General features: G+C 32.6%; 2 protein-coding genes and 1 long non-coding RNA gene across 5 annotated transcripts; 2 read left to right on the top strand and 1 right to left on the bottom strand.

Annotated features, from left to right (window-relative positions):
• The first annotated feature begins 562 nt into the window (after positions 1-562).
• Positions 563-11,496, top strand: LOC107862114 (protein BONZAI 1). Of its 2 annotated transcripts, none has more exons than XM_016707568.2 (16): positions 563-941; positions 4,324-4,371; positions 5,050-5,198; positions 5,273-5,321; positions 6,873-6,929; positions 7,474-7,662; positions 7,748-7,882; positions 8,528-8,589; positions 8,664-8,766; positions 8,846-8,960; positions 9,604-9,680; positions 9,756-9,893; positions 9,996-10,160; positions 10,772-10,885; positions 10,988-11,084; positions 11,219-11,496. In XM_016707568.2, the coding sequence occupies exons 1-16, from the start codon at positions 792-794 to the stop codon at positions 11,311-11,313; spliced, it is 1,743 nt and encodes a 580-aa protein (XP_016563054.1). In that variant the 5' UTR covers positions 563-791; the 3' UTR covers positions 11,314-11,496. The 2 variants fall into 2 exon arrangements, with proteins under 2 accessions (XP_016563054.1, XP_016563055.1); XM_016707569.2 differs by having other exon boundaries at positions 651-858.
• A 1,115-nt stretch (positions 11,497-12,611) lies between these two features.
• LOC107862116 lies at positions 12,612-16,822 on the bottom strand. Of its 2 annotated transcripts, none has more exons than XR_007053950.1 (2): positions 16,550-16,822; positions 12,612-14,274 (listed from the first exon to the last, which is right to left on the bottom strand). It is a non-coding gene; the product is annotated as an uncharacterized LOC107862116 (long non-coding RNA). The 2 variants fall into 2 exon arrangements; XR_007053949.1 differs by having other exon boundaries at positions 13,860-14,549; positions 16,550-16,815.
• LOC107862115 (ethylene-responsive transcription factor ERF113) lies at positions 12,645-14,851 on the top strand. The gene is made up of 2 exons (XM_016707570.1): positions 12,645-13,098; positions 13,816-14,851. The coding sequence occupies exons 1-2, from the start codon at positions 12,876-12,878 to the stop codon at positions 14,445-14,447; spliced, it is 855 nt and encodes a 284-aa protein (XP_016563056.1). The 5' UTR covers positions 12,645-12,875; the 3' UTR covers positions 14,448-14,851.
• Positions 16,823-20,108: the final 3,286 nt, after the last annotated feature.

The raw sequence follows: 20,108 nt of genomic DNA, 5'->3' as shown, positions 1-20,108 counted from the left end.
AAACAAACTCTTAAATGACTATATTGTTTATACTATTGTGTTGTTGTGTGAGTATGAGTCTTCTATTTATAGTTTTTCAAAATATTTCCTTCAAAAAAGAAATTTACCAAATATGAATTTATATATATATATATATATATATATATATATATATATATATATATATATATATATATATTTATTTTAGAAAAAATAAAAGTATTTATGGTATTTCTTTTATTTTTCTTTTAAGAAAAAGTAAAACTTAATTTTGATAAGAAAATTAAGACAAAAACCTTAACAAAAAACTAGAATGAAAATGGAATACTAACTTCTCTAAGATTATTCATTCAGTTATTAGTAAACCATTCACTTATTTGTGTGTGTGGTCTAGTGGTCAATGAAGTTGTGTTGAGTATCATGAGGTCTCAGGTTCAGTGGACAGAGTTATCTTATATATGTTGTTGATGGGAGATGACAAATATTCCATAAAATTAATTGAGGTACTCGTAAATCGATCCAAACACCACATGAAAAAAAAATTATTCACTTATTTTTATTTGAATTTTCAATTTCCAAAAATGAAGGTTCCACCTAAAATCGTCGTACTTTAATTTGGGGGAAAAAAAACGCGCTTTTGTTTAAAACAGATAGGAAAAACTCAAAAACACGAGGCAGTGCGTGGGGCCCATGAGGTTTAGTTGCGTCTTTCCTTCCGCTGAAACCCATAGTTGAACAACCGTTACACTATATATGTATTTCCACTCCACAAACTCACAGCTAAGGAGAGAGAGAGAAAACGGCGGGCGGCGATGGGAAATTGTTGCTCGGATGTCGCCGGCGGTCAGTCGGCAGTCGGCGGTACCGGAGTTAGCACCGGTAATCAAGCTAACGCACCTAATGAAGCTGTTGATGCATTCCTTAAGTCTCGTGGTTACCAAGGCCTTTATTCTCAGATCGAGGCACTTGGCTCCTCTCTCTCTCCTTCTCCCTGTTTACATTTAATTTTCATTCAATTGTTATATTTGATTATACGTACATATAATTTTTTTTTCTATGTTTTCTTATCGAGTGTAAATTAATTTTGAGGAGTTTGTGGTTGAATTATGATTGGAGTACAAGTTTAACAGGCATTGATTGTTAATTGACGTACTCCGTGATTATTGAATTGCTGGCTTGATTGGATGTTCCTCTGCTAGATTATACGTACATATAATTTTTTCTATGTTTTGTTAACGACTGTAATTAATTTGAATTGTGAGTGGACTACAAGTTTAATAGGCATTGCCTGTTAATTGACTTACTAGGTGATTGAAATAGGCAGGGACTCTTTATAACATAAATTATAATTGTTGTGAGTGGTTGATTTTCTGCTAGATTGTCTATGAAGGAGTTTGAATGTTTGTATGTGGTGGAAAATACAAGTACAATTGAAAAGAAGAATGAAAAACAGTCCGTCAGAGTGAGAACTGAGACGAATATATCTTGCTCTTTTTATGTAGATTCATGCCTACTGCATATACGTGTTATTGTCATTACTGGTTTGTGGTTGAATTATGATTGGACCACAAGTTTAATAGGCATTGATCGTTGATTGACTTACTCAGTGATTATTGGATTGCTGGCTTGATTGGATCTTCTCTGTACATTAATTGGTGATTGGCATAGGCAGGGACTTGTTAAAACAGAATTTGTACTGTAGCAAGGTGATCGTAGTGAGTGGTTGATTTTCTGCTAAAATTGTGTACAAAGGAGTTTGGATGCTTGTAAATGTTGCAAAAGACTACAACTGACAGAAGAATAAAAAAATAAATTTGTATATCTTGCTCTCTTTAAGGACATATATGCCTACTGCTGCAGCATTATATCTGTCATTGTCATTACCGGTTTGTGGTTGAATTTAGATAATTTGGTAAGAAATTTCTGTTGAGCACATTGGACTACAAGTGGAATTAGCGTGGGATGTTTGAGAAAATGACTCTCTAGGTTAATTGGTGATTGAAATAGGCAGGGACACCTTAAAACAGAACTGTACTGTAGCTAGGTAATTGTTGTGGGTGCTTGATTTTCCGCTAGATTATCAATGGAGGAGTTTGGATGCTTGTATATGTTGGAAATAACAAGTAAAACTGAAAAGATGAAGAAAAGAATAAGTAAGTTAGAGTGAGACACATATATCTTGCTCTCTTTAAAGAGATTCATGCGTATGCCTACTGCATTATATCTGTCATTGTTATTATGGTTTGTGGTTGAATGGAGATAATTCGGTAAGAAAATTCTGTCGAGCACATTGGACTACAAGTGGAATTAGCATCAACTGTTTGACCGCGACTACTGTGTCACGAGCTTGATTAGATGTCCCTCTCTAGATTAATCGGTGATAGAAATAAGGAGGGACTCATTAAAACAGAACTTGTACTATAGCGATGTAATTGTTGTGAGTGGTTGATTTCCTCTAGATTATCTATGAAGGAGTTTGAATGTGTATATGTCGGAAAATACAAGTACAATTGAAAAGATGAATAAGAGAACAAAATTTTGTGAGTCATGAGCGCATATATCTTGCTCTCTTTAAGGAGATTCACGCCTACTGCATTATATTTGTCATTGTCATTACCGGTTTGTGGTTGAATGGAAATAATGCGGTAAGAAAATTCAGTTGAGCACATTGGACTCCAAGTGGAATTAGCATTGACCGTTTGAGAAAATGTCTTACTCCGAGTAACTAGCTTGATTAGATGTCTCTCTGGATTAATTGGTGATAGAAATAGGGAGGGACTCATTAAAATCAAACTTGTACTATAGCTAGGTAATTGTTGTGACTTGTGGGTGGTTGATTTTCTATTAGATTATATATGGAGGAGTTTGGATGCTTGTATATGTCGGAAAATACAAGTACAATTGAAAGAAGAATTAAAAATAAATTCGTCAAAGTGAGACACATATATCTTACTCTCTTGAAGGAGATTCACGCCTACTGTATTATATTTTCCATTACAGGTTTATGGTCGAATTGAGATAATTCGGTAAGAAAGTTCTGTTGAGCACATTGGACTCCAAGTGAATTAGCATTGACCGTTTGAGAAGTTGACTGCTCCGCAATTACCGAGTCACCTGATTTGATTACATGTCCCTATCTAAAGTTAATTTGTGGTGAAGTGGGCCTGGATTCCTAACATCCAAACCCGTACTATAACTAAGTACGCATTGTGAGTGGTCGACTTTCTTCTAGATTATTTCTGAAAAAAATTGAATGCCCTGCCCATGTTGGTGAAATACTGGAAAAAGAAGAAAACGAACAAATTTTGTAGGCTAAAACACAGATATCGCTTTAAGGAGTTGCACTATATTTTCACTTGTATAGCATTTTAATACTTTAGGGGTGTCTCTTCCAGGATACAACAACTAGCCAGACGACATTGTTAGATTCAACAAACTCTGGACTAGTTCAGTCCAAAGCTTTTCTACAAAGAACACTTTCTCCAACAAGTAATACCTTCTCTTTAAAGGGAAATATGTTGGAGGCTTAGGCTTTTTCTTTGTCACAACTTTTTTGCACAGTCGTATCTCACTTTTGATGCACACTACTATACTTTTTCTAATTATCATCACAAAGAAGTACTCTTATTTATAGGCGTAGAAATTTTAGACCGAATAAATAAGAATTTAGTGGGGCAATGATGTTGTAAGAACGTGAGATCATCAGTTAGTGCTTAATTACTTGACCTTTTATTGGGTTAATCAGTGGGTAGATCATAAGATAGTTGGTTCAGGATGTACACAAGAAATTATGGCCACCTTCACCATTATAGCCACAAAAAATGAAAATTCATGCAATTTAATATTTTTATTTGTAATATTAACGTAAAATATATCTAACGTTCACCCACACATATAATATTAACAAATAGAAGAAACTCTTAAAAAATACAATTATAAGCAGATTTAATGGCTATACTTAAATAATAGCCAATGCCAAGATAGGAGATCTCAACAAGTCATTCCGTTTCAATGACAATACTCCATGAGATGAAAAATTTGAAGTATTTTTGTGCCTATTCAACTCAAGTGATAGAAAGGTAGTATATTCTTTTACCTAATACTTTCATGTCTAGATAAATATGTGGTGCGATTATTTGTTAAGAAAGCTACCTCATCCAATCGATACATACAATGGTAACGTAGCTTTTCATTTGCTGTTTTAGTATGCTGCATCACATTAATTCTTTCATTGTGTACAATTACTTATAGTTATAATGCTTTGGTCATTATCTGTACTTAATATGCTCTCTTCATTTTCCAATATTGGCTTTTTTTAATATTTCTTTATTTGTACACTTGCAGTTGTCTCTATCTTCTACCAGCTTGCGTGATCGTGATGTGCTTTCCAAGGTTTGTCGCTTATTTTACTTGTGTTAGGTAATGTAAATGATAATGCTGACTTTAATGTGTTGTGATATAGTAGAACTGGAGTATTATGTGAAGCATCATCTTTGTTACTATTGTGTATGGTTGTTGCGTCTTGTTTATTTATTTTTATTAGCTGCAAAGGAATTGCTTCATTTCCCTAATGTGAGGATACATTAAATGTTTGCTTTGGAGTTTGTTTTATTTTTTTCCCGATAGATGTTGTCAGTATTAATACATACATGAACACCCCCAGAATATCATCTGTCTTACCTTATGTTCTTCATTCTCCAAATCTAGCTTCTATAGATAACCTGTAAACCATAATTTTTAATGGTACGATACTCGAGAAACTGGTACTGAGCATAGAGGTTATTTTTCATGTAATACGAATATTCTCTTTTTTCCCTTTGTTTTTGATTAATGGTATTTTTTTTAGTTGTATGAATTCTGCCTTGTCAATTTGAGGCGTCTTGTATCTTCAAGCATCATAGTCTATTTCTTAATATAGACATGTGACTACGTTATAGATTCTAGTGGTTTAAGTCATACATATTGTGCAGTTTCATCACTTTCTTGATGCTGCATTTGTGAACAAAATACCATGTACTTTTTAAAAATATAAACATGTTACTAACTTAACGGAGAATTTGTTTGTTACAGAGTGACCCCATGGCAGTCCTTTATTCAAAAGAAAAAGATGGCTCATTGAAAGAGCTTACCCGTACTGAAGTAGTCCTCAACTCATTGAACCCAAAGTGGATTACAAAATATACTATGACTTATTATTTTGAGACGGTGCAGAATTTGGTGTGAGTCTTGATACTCCATTTCCTGATTTCTCTCAAGCAAATACATTTATATGACAAGCTTGCCTTTATTTCAGGTTCCGTGTGTATGATATTGACACACAATTTCATAATCAAGATGTCAAGGTATTTATGTTGCTCTGTCTAAAATTTTGTTAATGCAATTACATTTCTCCTTGTCTCGACATTAATTGACCCGTGGTCATTATATCAGGTGAACCAGGATTTTGAATTAATTAGTCCCTCTGTTTTATTTTATAGGGAAACAGATCAAATTTATGTGTGTCCGAAAGCGAGCAACTTCTCCCTCCGTTAGTTTGGTGTAATATGCCCTGTTTTACAATTTTTCTAATATTCATCCTGCCGTGGCCAGCCCTATAACTCTTTTTATTCTTAACTTATCAATTGTGATTTATCCGTGTGATAAAAAAGAAAGAGGAATGAGTTTTGGATTAGTCTTGAACTTCGTGTTACATGTGGTTACATTTGGATTAGTTTTTTTGAAATCCTTTCGATGACTTAAACATTATTTTTAAAACTAATTTATTAGCTGTACATGCACTTTCATTTAATTTTCTTATTTAGGTACATAGAAACAAACATTAGTGCCAAATTCTAGAGAACTTAAATTTACGGATAACTGCTAAGAAACGCCCAAGTGTTAACTATTAAAGTGACTCATGACTAATATCTTATGCATCTAATAAATTGATAATTGTCCTTCAGTTTGGTTTGCTTTAGAATTACTAAATGAAACCATAGTTTGGTTTGCTTGATTTTGCTAAAACCTTGCCTTGCCCCTGCCCTAATTCATTTATTATTTGCTGAAAATGTACTTTGACCTGTCCCACCCTGCCCCATTAAAAACTTGCCCTGCCCAGCCCCGTTAAGCCCTTGCCCTGCCCCATTGTCATTTCTAAGCAAGCTAAAAATACTATTGGGTGTAATTACGACAGATCATTGTAGTATTGGCATGTTATTTAGTTTCCACTTTTTATGAAAGGATTCCAAACCTTCTAGCGATTCTCTTTATGTTGATGTTACAGTTAGAATCTTGACTATTTCATTTTCCTATGCTCTCCTTTATAGACATACCTTACCTGACTTTAAGTTACGTAGTACCACTTCTTAACTGTCTTCTTCTAATGGGACAATCCAATTCTTTTGCCATCCCAGGCGAGCGTGAAAAGTATCCTCTCCATTTAATAGCCGTGAAAAGTATCTCCCCCCTTTAATATTTGAAAAGAGCCTTTCCTTTTCAGATCCTTGCAGTTACTTGGTCTCAGAAGTCCTACATAGCTGTCTCCACTCTCCAGTGATGTTTAAGCTTCAGATTGAGTCACTGCATCGCGTAAACCTTGGATTATATCAGTAATTAAAACAAAAAGTAGATCAATATCAAGAATAATTCATACAGCTAACCATATTTCTGGTTTCATTTTCTCTTGCTGTCTGCTACATTCCCATCCATTGGAGCCAGGGAAAATAGTTTCATATTTTATATATGACCACCCATCATACGTTTTGAATTTGCTTTTGTTTGCCTATTATGAATGCTATTAGAGAGTACAAGATACAATCATGTGTTATACATTTTATGAAAAAATATTAAAGAATACAAGGTATAAAATCATTTGCTTTTAATGCTCATTCAAGTTTGTATAATTAATAATGCAGATGCTTAAACTGGAGGAACAGGACTTTCTTGGTGAGGCCAGTTGCACATTGGCTCAGGTGCATCTTTTTCTATTTACAACCTCTATTCCTGAAATTGTTTTATCGCCATAGTTTTCTGCTTGAAGTGTAGACAATGAGTTTATTATCAAGGTTATTATTGGTCTGCTGAGTGAACCGTAAAGAGAAGACACATTTAACCTTGAAGCTTTTCTACTATTCACTTCGTGTAGTACTTGGTTATGGATATGTTTGAAACCTGGAATAGATTGTTCATAATCCAATTGCCAATACCTACTTCGATGCATAATTATTTTGACACTATTCAAAATGGATTTCCTGCTGATGGGTAGCTACAGTGTTGTGTATCTGTTTTTCCATATGTACCATTTGCTTTATCTTTCAAGAAGTTATGAATTTTTCCTGTCGGATAATGGTTATAAGCCCTGAACCTATTTATATTTCTTCTCTGTGTGCTTAGAACTATTTTTTTCAACTATCTTAGGATTCAAGTTAGTTCTGTTCTTCTTTTTAGTAATGTCATTGTAATTGCGAGGTTATTTTTTCTATTAATTAAATGAATGTTAAACATATTTCCTTGTAGATTGTCACAAAGTCTGATAGAGCCTTGATCATGGACCTTGTATGTGGCGAGCAATCTTCTAGTCAAGCACGTGCCCCGAAGTTTGGCAAGCTTACTGTTTTTGCTGAAGAAAGTATCAGCTCAAAGACTACTGTAGAGTTGAAATTAAGATGTTCAGAATTGGAATCAAAGGATTTATTTTCAAAAAGTGTACAAACTCATCAGAGTAATGTATTATCTTTTCTCATTTTGAATCACATGATGCTGATATACATAATTCTTCTGTATTTGGCAGGATCCATTTCTGGTGGTATCCAAAACCACCGAAAGTGGAATGGTTGTTCCAATTTGCAAAACAGAAGTGATAAATAATGATCATTCACCCAGTTGGAAACCGATGATCTTGAATATTCAACAAATTGGAAGTAAGGTACAATATAATGCTCTTTTGAGTGATCAATTTTGCATTTTCTTTAGAAGGCGTTATGTTTCCTGGGATTAATCATCCACAAATGGAACCCTGAAAAAGAGGGTAAGGAATCATCTAAAGAAATTTTCTTTCTTGCATGGGAACTATATCCTATTCCCAATAAACAAGGTATTGTTATGAGCTATAGGTCCAATGCTGACTTTCTTTTAAGCATTTGGGCAAGTTCAAAATACATAGGTATTATTTTCCATATGAATTCTGTGCAGAAGAAATAAATTTATACTCTAAATGATGAAACCTCCAAACTCACTATTCACTGATCTCTTGCTTTCTTACTGGAAAACCTATCTATTCTCTAAAACTTGAAATCAGCTGTCTCTTTTGACTTTATGATTGCATTAGCAATAGCTGTATCTCTGCAGATGTCTATGGGATCTTGCCCTCTTGTGCAATGCATACAAACTTGACTCATTGAAGTATTTAATGGTTTTGATTTTGAGGGCCTGCACTTTAAGAATTCACTTGTTTTAATGGATGTGATTGATAATGTATATGATTGATCATATACTTTATATGGATGGTAATGTAGCATTGCACAATGTTTATTCTTTGATTTTCAATTTAGAAACATTTGAATTAATGCAGGAGAACCCATTAATTATCGAGTGTTATGACTTCAATAGCAATGGGAAGCATAGTTTAATTGGGTAAGCTTTTTCCTCTCTTGCTCATTTCTGACCTCTACAGATCGGAAGTTGACCGTAATTCTACTGATTGTCAGAAAGATTCAGAAGTCGCTATTAGATTTAGAGAAGTTGCATTCTGCTAGAATTGGTGCAAATCTTTTTATACCAACTGCTACGGGACCAAAACAAGAAAACAAGGTAAAGAACTCGTTAATCAGATAACACGACTGCTAGTTAAGCTTATTTAATCATTGACGGTCACTGGATTTCTATCCAGGTTCTAAAGAGTCAACTTTTCGTGGAAAGCTATTCAGAGAAAGTACAGTATACATTCCTTGATTACTTGGCGTCCGGCTATGAACTCAACTTCATGGTGGCCATTGATTTTACTGGTATGTGGTTGTGCATTGATATGTGCATTTATATATAGAAAAACCAACCAAGCATGGAATTCATATTTTTTGTCTTCATCAATGGTACAATATATTTAGAAAAACTCCAAACTCTTCCCTATTTAGGATGCAGGCTGGATTGAGCATCCTATAAATTTAAATAAGAGTTATGGATGTGTTGAGAGGTGGGTTAATGCTTCTCTGAGTTTCGGACTTGTGGGCCAATGGAGGGTAGGGCCAGCTAACTCACAATGAATTTCTTGGTTATCTCACAACTGAGCACAGCAGTCCCAAAAAAGGTGGGATCGGTTATGTGAATCCTCACTGACCATGATTCTTTATTTAAAAATATTCTTGGTTATAAAAAAGAAAATCTCTATGTTAATTTTTACGCTTCTCTGAGTTTCGGACTTGTGGGCCAATGGAGGGTAGGGCCAGCTAACTCACAATGAATTTCTTGGTTATTTCACAACCGAGCAGCAGTCCGAAAAAATTGAGATCGGTTATGTGAATCCTCACCGACCTTGATTCTTTATTTAAAAATATTCTTGGTTATGAAAAAGAAAATCTCTATGTTAATTTTTATGCTTTTGCTTAACTTGCACCTGAGTCTGTATTCTTTGCTTGAATTATTGTTTGTCAGCTTCCAATGGAAATCCACGCCTCCCTGATTCATTGCATTACATTGACCCTTCAGGACGACCAAATGCTTATCAGAGAGTGAGAAAATGGTCTCAGTTGTAATGATATTTCCTTCATATGAAGTAAGATATTTAACCAGAATCCTAATTTCAGGCAATCCTGGATGTTGGAGAGGTATTGCAGTTTTATGATACAGACAAACGTTTTCCTGCTTGGGGTTTTGGAGCACGGCCAATTGATGGCCCAGTTTCTCATTGCTTCAACTTAAACGGTAGTAGTACCTACTGTGAGGTACTTCTAGGAGAGCCTTATGTACTCCCACATTTATAGACTTGCTTTAACTTTCTGCATCTTGTTTTTTTATAAATTTTAGCAATTTTTTTTTAACTCTAGGTGGAAGGAATCCAGGGTATCATGATGGCATACGTAAGTGCCCTTCATAATGTTTCACTTGCAGGTCCAACTTTATTTGGACCAGTGATTACTTCTGCAGCACATATAGCAAGTCAGTCTTTGACGAACAATGAGCGGAAGTATTTCGTTCTGCTAATAATCACGGTACATTTCATTTTCTATGTTCTATAGTTTCCCCTGCTTTCCTGATGAGCATCTTTTCTTGACCTTTCAAGTGAAATTATAGCAATCAGAGTTATAGTTAATAGATCCCTTCATGGTCATATATATATATATATACACACACACACATATGAGCATCTTTTCTTGACCTCAAGTGAAATTATAGCACTCAGAGTAATAGTTAATAGATCCCTTCATGGTCATATGTGTGTGTATATATATATATATATATATATATATATATATATATATATATATATATATATATATTTTGGAATTGAGGGTAAGGGAAGGGTAAACGGGGAGGGGATTACAATGTGGGGAATCGAACCCTCACCAACAAGGTGGGAGTTCAGTCAACTGAACTCTACTAAGTTTCCCCGCGGTCATATTCATATATCTCTATGCATGTACATTTATAATTTCACTGGAATGCATAAAGATGTAAAGAAACTTGAAACTTGAACTTTTTTTGGAAATGAAACTTTGTCTATCTAATTTTAGTTGGGCTTAATTCATTGAGGATGGTTTTTTTTTCTGTAACTGAATGTCCTATCTCTTCCTATTCTGATTATAATATACAAAATTTCCAGGATGGAGTGATAACAGATCTCCAAGAAACAAAGGACGCTCTTGTTCAAGCAGCGGATTTGCCCTTGTCAATTCTAATTGTTGGGGTCGGAGGAGCAGACTTCAAAGAAATGGAGGTATGCAAATGCAACAACTTGTTTCCTCGCACGTGCTTTTTATGTCATCCATTTCCTCCATTAACTGTATTGGATCATCTCCCGTGTGATTTCTTTTAACAGATATTGGATGCTGATAAAGGAGACAGGCTAGAATCTACAACTGGACGTGTTGCTGTGCGTGATATAGTACAATTTGTTCCCCTCCGGGATGTACAAAGTATGTCATATTATAAATTTCTCAGTGAAGCTTTCTAATACACAAAAGGACAATCCAGCATTGTTAAGAGCTTCAGAAAATTATGCAGGTAGGTTTCTGTAGTATGATCCTGATGCTTTTGCTTTGATTTGCAGATGGAGATGTCTCAGTCGTTCAATCGCTTTTAGCAGAATTACCTTCTCAATTATTGGAATACATGCGGTTCAGAAAGATACAGCCGACTTCATGATCATACAAGAATTGTACATATAAATGTTAATTCCTTCATCGCTCTATGTTATTTGTACTTAATTTTTGCTTCTAGATTTCTTGTTCATCTTCCTCGTTGCCCAGAAGATTAAGCTGATATGTTTCTTCCGCATCTTATTGTAATTGATTTTGTTGATAAAAAAGGAAAGTCCTTTACCTTTTATACTCGCAAATTCGAACCTCCTTTCGATTAAAGGAAGTTGCAGTTTCCTTCCTGTAGTACATTATCATAGATTCCATAGCAACTAGCTCCCTAAAATAAGTTTTAAATTTAAGGCTGTTAGCAGAACCAGGGTAAACAGATCAGTTCTCTTTATGTGGTGGGGAATGGGTGGCGGGGCATGCAAACATTTCTTGGATCAATAGTACCTAAAAGTACATAAAATCTCCAAAACTGCTTGCTGGTTTCATTTAAACTAGAGAGTATTCACATAATTCTTCTAAACTATAATTTTTCTTATTTAAAACCCCGAAAAAAACCTGAATTAATGTGTGTTTCATGTGCCACAGTTATGACATGAAATTAGTGGTAAAATAAGGGAAATGCGAGATAATGGCTTGCAAATTTTATGTTGTTTTCTCCTGGCAATATTTCTAAAATAATGAAATACTCTCTAGAGCAATTTAAATACTCTTACTTTTTCTAATGCAAAATTGTTTGTCTAATTTCACTTTACAGTATTACTGCATATAAATTTATGTTTTTATCCTAACAATTTAAATTCATTAGATGTTCGATTGTAGACTTTGATTTGATCTGATCTACTCTTGGTTAAACTATTGTTTCACAACTTACATTTTCTTCTACCATTAACTAATACACTGAAAATTTAGGAATTTTTTTTTCTCTGTAATAGCTCATCTTCAAATTCACGAAGCGAATATATAGCCAGCATATTTTTTACCCTACTTCTTTTTTAGTCTTTTCTAAAAGAAATGGCACCTTTCGAAATTTTACCTTTGTTGGTAAGGTTCGGTTTGATTCTCCACCTTGAGACGCTGAAGTTGCAATATTATCAGATGATGCTTACCTAATTAAAATATTAGCGTCATGTGAGATTGAGTGTACATCTTAGATAATTAATTCTAATAGAAAAGAAGTAAGATATATTTGAATCCTTTAAGATAACAACCGAAGTCACTATATAAACAGTATAATGGAGAATAAAATTGATCTGATCCATTTCGTATAATAAAGAGATAAATTTGACCAATGTCACTAAAACAAAAGTAGAAAGCAGAAAAAGCTGAACGTTGTGCTCATCTCGAAAACAAAAATAAAGTAAGGACCGTATATATAGAGTATTTCATTTTTTTCGACATTGGTATTTCAAAGCTAGTATGTATGTATTCACATTAATTCGTACATAAAAAAGCAAAGAGTAGTAAACCCTAATATCTTCCTCTTTCTCCTTCCTAGCTACTCCTTGTTCTCATCACCTCAATATTAATTGCTATATTAGAAATTCTTCCTCTGGACCCATTCATATCATCATTTACTACTAATTTGTAATATAGATGATGTTTTGTTAGATTGAAGAAATGGAAAGAAGGTCGAAAGAGGATAATCATAATAGTAGTAATAATTTTCCAGTATACTCATCAGCTAGATCTCATCAAGACATGTCTGCTATGGTTTCTGTGCTCTCTCAAGTTATTGGAAACACTTCTTCTGCTTCTGCTGATTCTTCCATCGATGTTAATCCACTAACCCTAATTCCTCAGCTGCAAAACCATTCTCAATCATCTATTCAAGATAATCAAGGTAAGTACTATTATATATATTACTGACTAACATCAAATTGATTACTGTAGTATCTTTCATGTATAACTAATTAAGAGAAAAAAAGTTTCTTTCTTTCAGCTCATTTTCCTTGACACACACAAAAAAAAGAAGCTTATTTCTGTGTTCATGAAGTATCTATGTGTACCATATCATCTAAAAACTTAGATTGTTAGAGAAATTACATTATCATTTAGTTGATTTATGATTGTCCCTCACGTGTAGACTTAATTGTTTTTTATGAGCGGTAACCACCTGAAAATTCTCGTCTTTGATAATGAGTGATGATGAGAGTCGGTCCTAGTAGCTCGATCTCCCTCTATGATATCATGTTAAAGTGTGAACTCTGTGAATTAACCATTTCTTTTAAAAGAAAAAGCCCAAGTTGTTTGATGATAGAACACACTTATATTTACTTTGTCTTTATATATCTCTTTCAACATTCTGCAAGTTATTTATCATCTTCATCGACAAACGATAAGGGGTTTTCCTCAAGATGATCGATCATAATTAACAATTAGCTGATCATCCATGATTTTATGAAAAGAGTAGATGTTTCATTGTGCTTTTTATTTCCTTGTTTAGCAAGGCTATTTATTCAATTTCTCTAGACGATAACATTTTAGTTACGTTTAACTAGATGACATAAAAATTCTTTTATACTGTCAGCGTATACTTTCTTTCTTTTTATATGTGTAGGGAGTTCGGGAAGAAGGAAGTATAGAGGAGTTCGACAAAGACCATGGGGTAAATGGGCCGCGGAAATCCGCGATCCAAAGAAAGCAGCCAGAGTTTGGCTAGGTACATTTGAAACTGCAGAAGCAGCAGCACTTGCTTATGATGAAGCTGCTCTTACATTCAAAGGCAACAAAGCTAAACTCAATTTCCCTGAAAGAGTTCAAGGAAAATTCCAATTCCTTACTGATACTGCTACTACTCAAAATCATAATATTATTGTTCCTCATCAACAAGTACAATTTCCAGCAGCCACCTCATCAAATAATCATCTTTCCCCTTATAATTTTCAGTCTTACTACCCTGATGTTCATCAATATGCTGAGCTACTTCGTAGTGACCATAATACTACTGATTTGAACTTCGATGCATCGCGAAGTTTTAATCAGTATACATCATCATCATCAGGTTTGTCTTTTGATACTTCACAATCATCAGCATCGAATATTCATGAGGAGCAATATCATAATCATCAGCAAGAAGAAGAGGAAGGTGGTAATTTTATGAAATTTACTACATCACGTTATGGAAATTCTAGTTCAACTTGTGGACCAAAACATGAAAGTAACTGGGAAGAGTTTGAACACGGAAAGTAACTTCAATGACGATGACGATGGATGTCATGTCGGTATCAGAGCAAGCAGAGGTCATGAGTTTGAGTCTCATTGTTGTCCCTTATCAAAACCAACTTCCGCGTGCTTAGTCGACCATGAAAAGAATCAAGCTCGCACGTGAGGGACATGCTGAGAATATAATTAAATAAATAAAAGTATGCTTTCTCATTATATCTAAGAGTTCAAGCTTTTAGATGAGATATAGTCATCACTTTTTATATGTATTTTATGCTTTTAGTGGGGCTTTTAATTTAATTTTTTTGGTCTTTTAAGTTAACTATTGTAATTTCAATTGAGAGGCTTATTGTACTAGTTTGCTATGAACTATATATAATCATGAAGTAATATATGGAAAATATATGCACGGTGTGATTTTCATGGAGTAATTAATTTTTTGAGACTTAAAGTCCTTATTGCCCTTAAAAATGACTGAAAGCAAGCATTGTTCACTAGTAGCACATGATAATTATGCGGATGAACTCAACTCAAATTACTCAATAGAAAAAATTCAAGATTTCCAATTAATAATTTAAATAGTCTCAAGTTATATTGTAATGGAATTTTGTTAATAATTACTCTCTTTATTCATTTTTATTTCTCATGTTTTGCTTTAAGAAAATCAATTTGACTAACTTCCCGAGTCAAATTGAATTAGATTAATTTAATATTTAAATATATAAGAACTTTTACGATAAATACTATATATTAAGTAATCATTCTTATATTATACATCTTAAAGTTCGTTAAAGTTCGTGTAATTTGGCTCTTGAAAAATAAAATATAATAAGTAAAACTAAACGAAGCTAATTAAGTATTATTAGTAGCCATTTGTTGAGATATAATATTCACAATACATAAATACGTCATTTAATGAGAATGGTACTACATGCATAATGTTGCCTAATTAATTAAGGAGCTATATGTACATAGCGAGTAGAATTTTCATTATGTGTAGCTAGCTAGCTTAATTAATTAAGTTGGCTACTTAATTAATTGTCTCTTGTGCATCGACGCTATGCTTATAAGCAAGTGAAGGGAATCTAGTCTTAATTGCAGAAGTTTACTAATTTGGACATTAAGATTAAGACGTGTCAAAATATATAACACCAAAAACCCGATTAAATTTAAATATTAAACTATTAAGAATAATTATTTTTTCTATATCTTAATATGTAAGATTTGACTTTATTTATATCGATTCTCAAAGCCAATGGACGTGAAAACTGACAGGTTGTTACGTTGGTGTGTGAGTGAGGATTGTGAAGTGATTAGTGTCGGAGCTGGAATTTTTATTAAGGGGTTTAAAAGTGCACACACAAATTAGTCAAAGAGGTTTAATATATATCTACTATATATATATATATATATATATATATATATATAAAAATTAACTTTAATCCTTTATAAATAATATAATTTTTTGTCGATGGAGATTTGGATGAACCCCTCATTGTGTGCTAGCTCCGCCCCCGGAAGTGGTGATCGATGATGATAATGGTTGAGGAAGACAACTATCCATTACATAACGTCAGAAAGAGTTTAAAATTCTGTATCAAACTTATTCACGTGAGAAAGTAAGTGATCAGATGAGAGAATTACACCAACTTAATGAGATGAAATTTGAATTAATAATTCATATTCTTCATAAGATGATAACAAACTATAGCAAACAGGCCTTCCTAATTAATCAAGGGAGACTTCTCATAAGAGGTCAACAAAATTATTTATCGACTACGTACCACTCTGCTAATTTTATGTACATATATATCGTGCTGCTCTTGCTACACAGGTAACGGATAATGACATTATTTTTATCGTAGTTGGTTTTAGAAAAAGATGGGTCAACAAGGTTTAAGTCATGTCAAACTATTCAAAACTTATATACATGTCATCTCAGTTAACTTAGGGATATATATCGAGCTTTGCTTTGGCTAATGGTGAGGGACAAGTATAGCCAAAAAGTATGACGGGAAAACAAGGATTGAACAAAATTGTGGAAAGGTATATATATCCAACCGAACGAAAAAAAACATAAGAGTATGTACTTTAATTATCTCTTTGTTGCGAATCAATATAAAACTCACCTTTTTGACATTTCCAAAGCTTGAAATAATATTATGATCTGAGGTAGCTGCTAGCTTTACCTTTTTGCATGAAAACGTGCATGGAGTTCTCATCATGATCATAATTAATTAAGCTTTATTGTCTAGTATTTTGGCTTTTAGATGCTAAGCTTAGATTATACTTAAAGTAAAGTAAAGTGAACAATTTCTACTTTGTACATTCTTGCATCTTATGATTAATTAGCTTTTATAAAGAGAAAAAAGAGAGAGAGAACAAATATGAAAAGGTTGAACAAAAGATTAGCAAAGCAACCAAATAAGTCATATATTTCGGCTTTGCATTATCATATAGTGAAAAAATAAACCATATGATTCAATGAACAAACTCTAAAGTGAAAAAAACACGTACGTACTCCCGCCGAACATTCCTCAAATCATCATTCTTACTTTCACTTTATATCTAACCTTTTTCTTCAACACATTAAATATGGGTGCATGCGGTGGGACACTTCACCATTGTTTATTTCTTTTTTTAATTTTTTTTTAAGACATTCTTAACGTAACCGATAAAAAATATTGTCATGTGATCAGAAGATCACGAATTCAAGCATAAAAAATATTTTTAACAGAGATAAAAGAAAAATTTGGCTTGAATTCCACACATCGAAAACTTTAGTACACTGTAATGTCCATTTTGTCTTTATGAAATTAAATCATATATCTCTAAATTCCTTCTCATCTTAAAGCAAGCCTTTAAATAAGAAGGTTCTCGACCATTCAGAGAAGGTAAGTTCAAATCTAATTCTTATTTTCTTTTTTGTATTTATTCACATCTTCAATCGAATAATAACATATAAGCTTTCGGCTGAAATAAATAAATAAATAAATAAATATACTGAAAACGACATTCTACACTCGTACATTTTGAAGTAGTAGTTATATAGTATTATTTTACTAATTACACTTTATGTTTCAATTTATACATCTAAGTTTAAAGCAATAATATATGCCGAACTATAGGTGTCAAACGGGCCGGGCCAGGCCAACCCGGAATCAGTCCTTTCATTTTAACTGGATTGAGGACCGGTTAAGGGCCGATTTTGACGTTAGCCGGGTCGGGCCGAACCGGGTCAAACAGTAAAAAAATTAAAACTCATCCTAACTCAGCCCACTTAACCCAACCCGGTCAAACCGACCAAAATCCGGTCAAACCCGCTTAAAAATCGGTTAAACTTGCTTAAAAACCGGTCAAACCCGTTTAAAAAATAAATAAAAAATTCAATATACACTATATACACTCCAATATACAATATATATTTTTTAAAAAATATATAAACAATTACACATATATACGTACCATTCAATATATAATTATATATGACTATACGTACTACTTTAAATAAAACATATGCTATAATAGTATAATATATATATATACACTACAATATATATATATATATATATATATATATATATATATACTAATTTATAAAACATATACACATGTATACGTTAAATATATACTACTTTAGAAGATAAATACACATATATATGCACCATTCAATATATATGTACTGCTTTAAATAAAATATATACTACAATATACATATATATATATATACAACAATATGTATATATATATATATATATAGTTACATACTAATTTATAAAACATATACACTTGTATACTTTAAAGATATACGTCTATAGAAGATATATATACATATATACGCACCATTCAATATATATGTACTACTTTAAAAAAAGTATATACTGCAATATATATACTAATTTATAAAATATATACACATGTATACGTTAAATATACACGTCTATAGAAGATTTATTCACATATATACACTCTATTCTATGTAGATGTAATACTTTAAATGAGATATACTACAATATATATACATTACAGTATATATTTGTATAGTTCTATACTAATTTATAAAACATATACACATATATACATTAAATATACACGTCTATAGAAGATATTCACATACATACACTCTATTCTATGTATATGTAATACTTTAAATGAGATATACTACAATATATATACATTGCAATATATATTTGTATAGTTATATACTAATTTATAAAATATATACACATGTATACGTTATACATACACGTCTATAGAAGATCCATTCACATATATACACTCTATTCTATGTATATGTAATACTTTAAATGAAATATACTATAATATATATACATTACAATATATATTTGTATATTTATATACTAATTTATAAAACATATACACATGTATACGTTAAATATACACGTCTATAGAAGATCTATTCACATATATGCACTATTCTATGTATACGTACCATTCAATGAATATATACTACTACTTATAAAATATACTACATTATATATACATTACAATATATATTTGTATAGTTATATACTAATTTATAAAACATATACACATGTATACATTAAATATACACTTCTATAGAAGATATATGCACAAATATACAAAACATATGCTACTTAATATAATAAATTAATAATATTTGGTAGTAAATTAATAATATATTAGAAGTAAGTTTTTAATTTAAAGTAGAAAACTAGAAATTCAATTTAAAATTTTAAATCATTAAATGAAAAAAAATAAAAAGCAAGGACTAAGGAGTGAATGAATTTGGAGAATTTTATTGATTGCAAAATGATCCAAAATTTATAATTTACATGAATGAAAAATCTATAAATTATGCATCATTTTTTCCAACTCATTCATGTTAATATTAATGGGAACTTGCATAGGATAATCGAAGTCAACGGGGGAAAAACTATGCATTGGACTTGATTCTGCTGAGTTCTCCCGTGAAGTCATAATTTCTTCAAGTTTCAGCTCGTCGCTCGGCTCCGGTTCCATTCCTTGGTTTCTTCTTTCCGCTCTAATCCAATCTCTGAGGCAAACTAGAACATTCATTGCATTGCTTCCCAATGAGTGTCGATTGTCTCCAAGCTGTTGTCGTCTCTGACTAAAGGCGCTCTCTGATGCAACGGTTGACATTGGAACATTCAAGATATCTCTAGCTAATCTTGAAAGCACACGATATTGTGTTTCATTACTCCTCCACCAATCCAACGTGTTGATCCGTCGTCTGCGATCCTCTGATGCCGTCCGAAGATAATATTTCAGCTCTTCCTGATAAGTTGATGTGTAAGTTCTCTCATCAATACTGTTCCAACAATTTAAATCATAAAACGAATCAGAAAAACTACTATGTGCCGGCCTTTTAGAAGATGATGGCTCCTCGGGAGGATGAGGAGCGACAGTTAGAGTGATATTTGTAGGTACGGTTAAATCAAATAAATCAGCATAGTGATTATATAATTTTTCTATGTAATCCTTTGCATTAGCCGTAGCCGTCTACAAATCAGGTTGTACTTATTCAGAATCATGGTTAGTATTTATTTCTAAGTTAGTATAAATAAGAGTACTAAAGTGACACATATGATTATATTTCATGCACGGATTTAGCATAGCACCAACTAAGTAAATAGGGGGAATCGGGAAAAAATATTTTTTAAATTTCGTAAACATGGCGCCAAC

This window comes from Capsicum annuum, chromosome 3 (genome assembly GCF_002878395.1).
Source record: "Capsicum annuum cultivar UCD-10X-F1 chromosome 3, UCD10Xv1.1, whole genome shotgun sequence".
NCBI lineage: Eukaryota > Viridiplantae > Streptophyta > Magnoliopsida > Solanales > Solanaceae > Capsicum > Capsicum annuum.
This window is presented reverse-complemented; position numbering and strand designations above follow the sequence as displayed.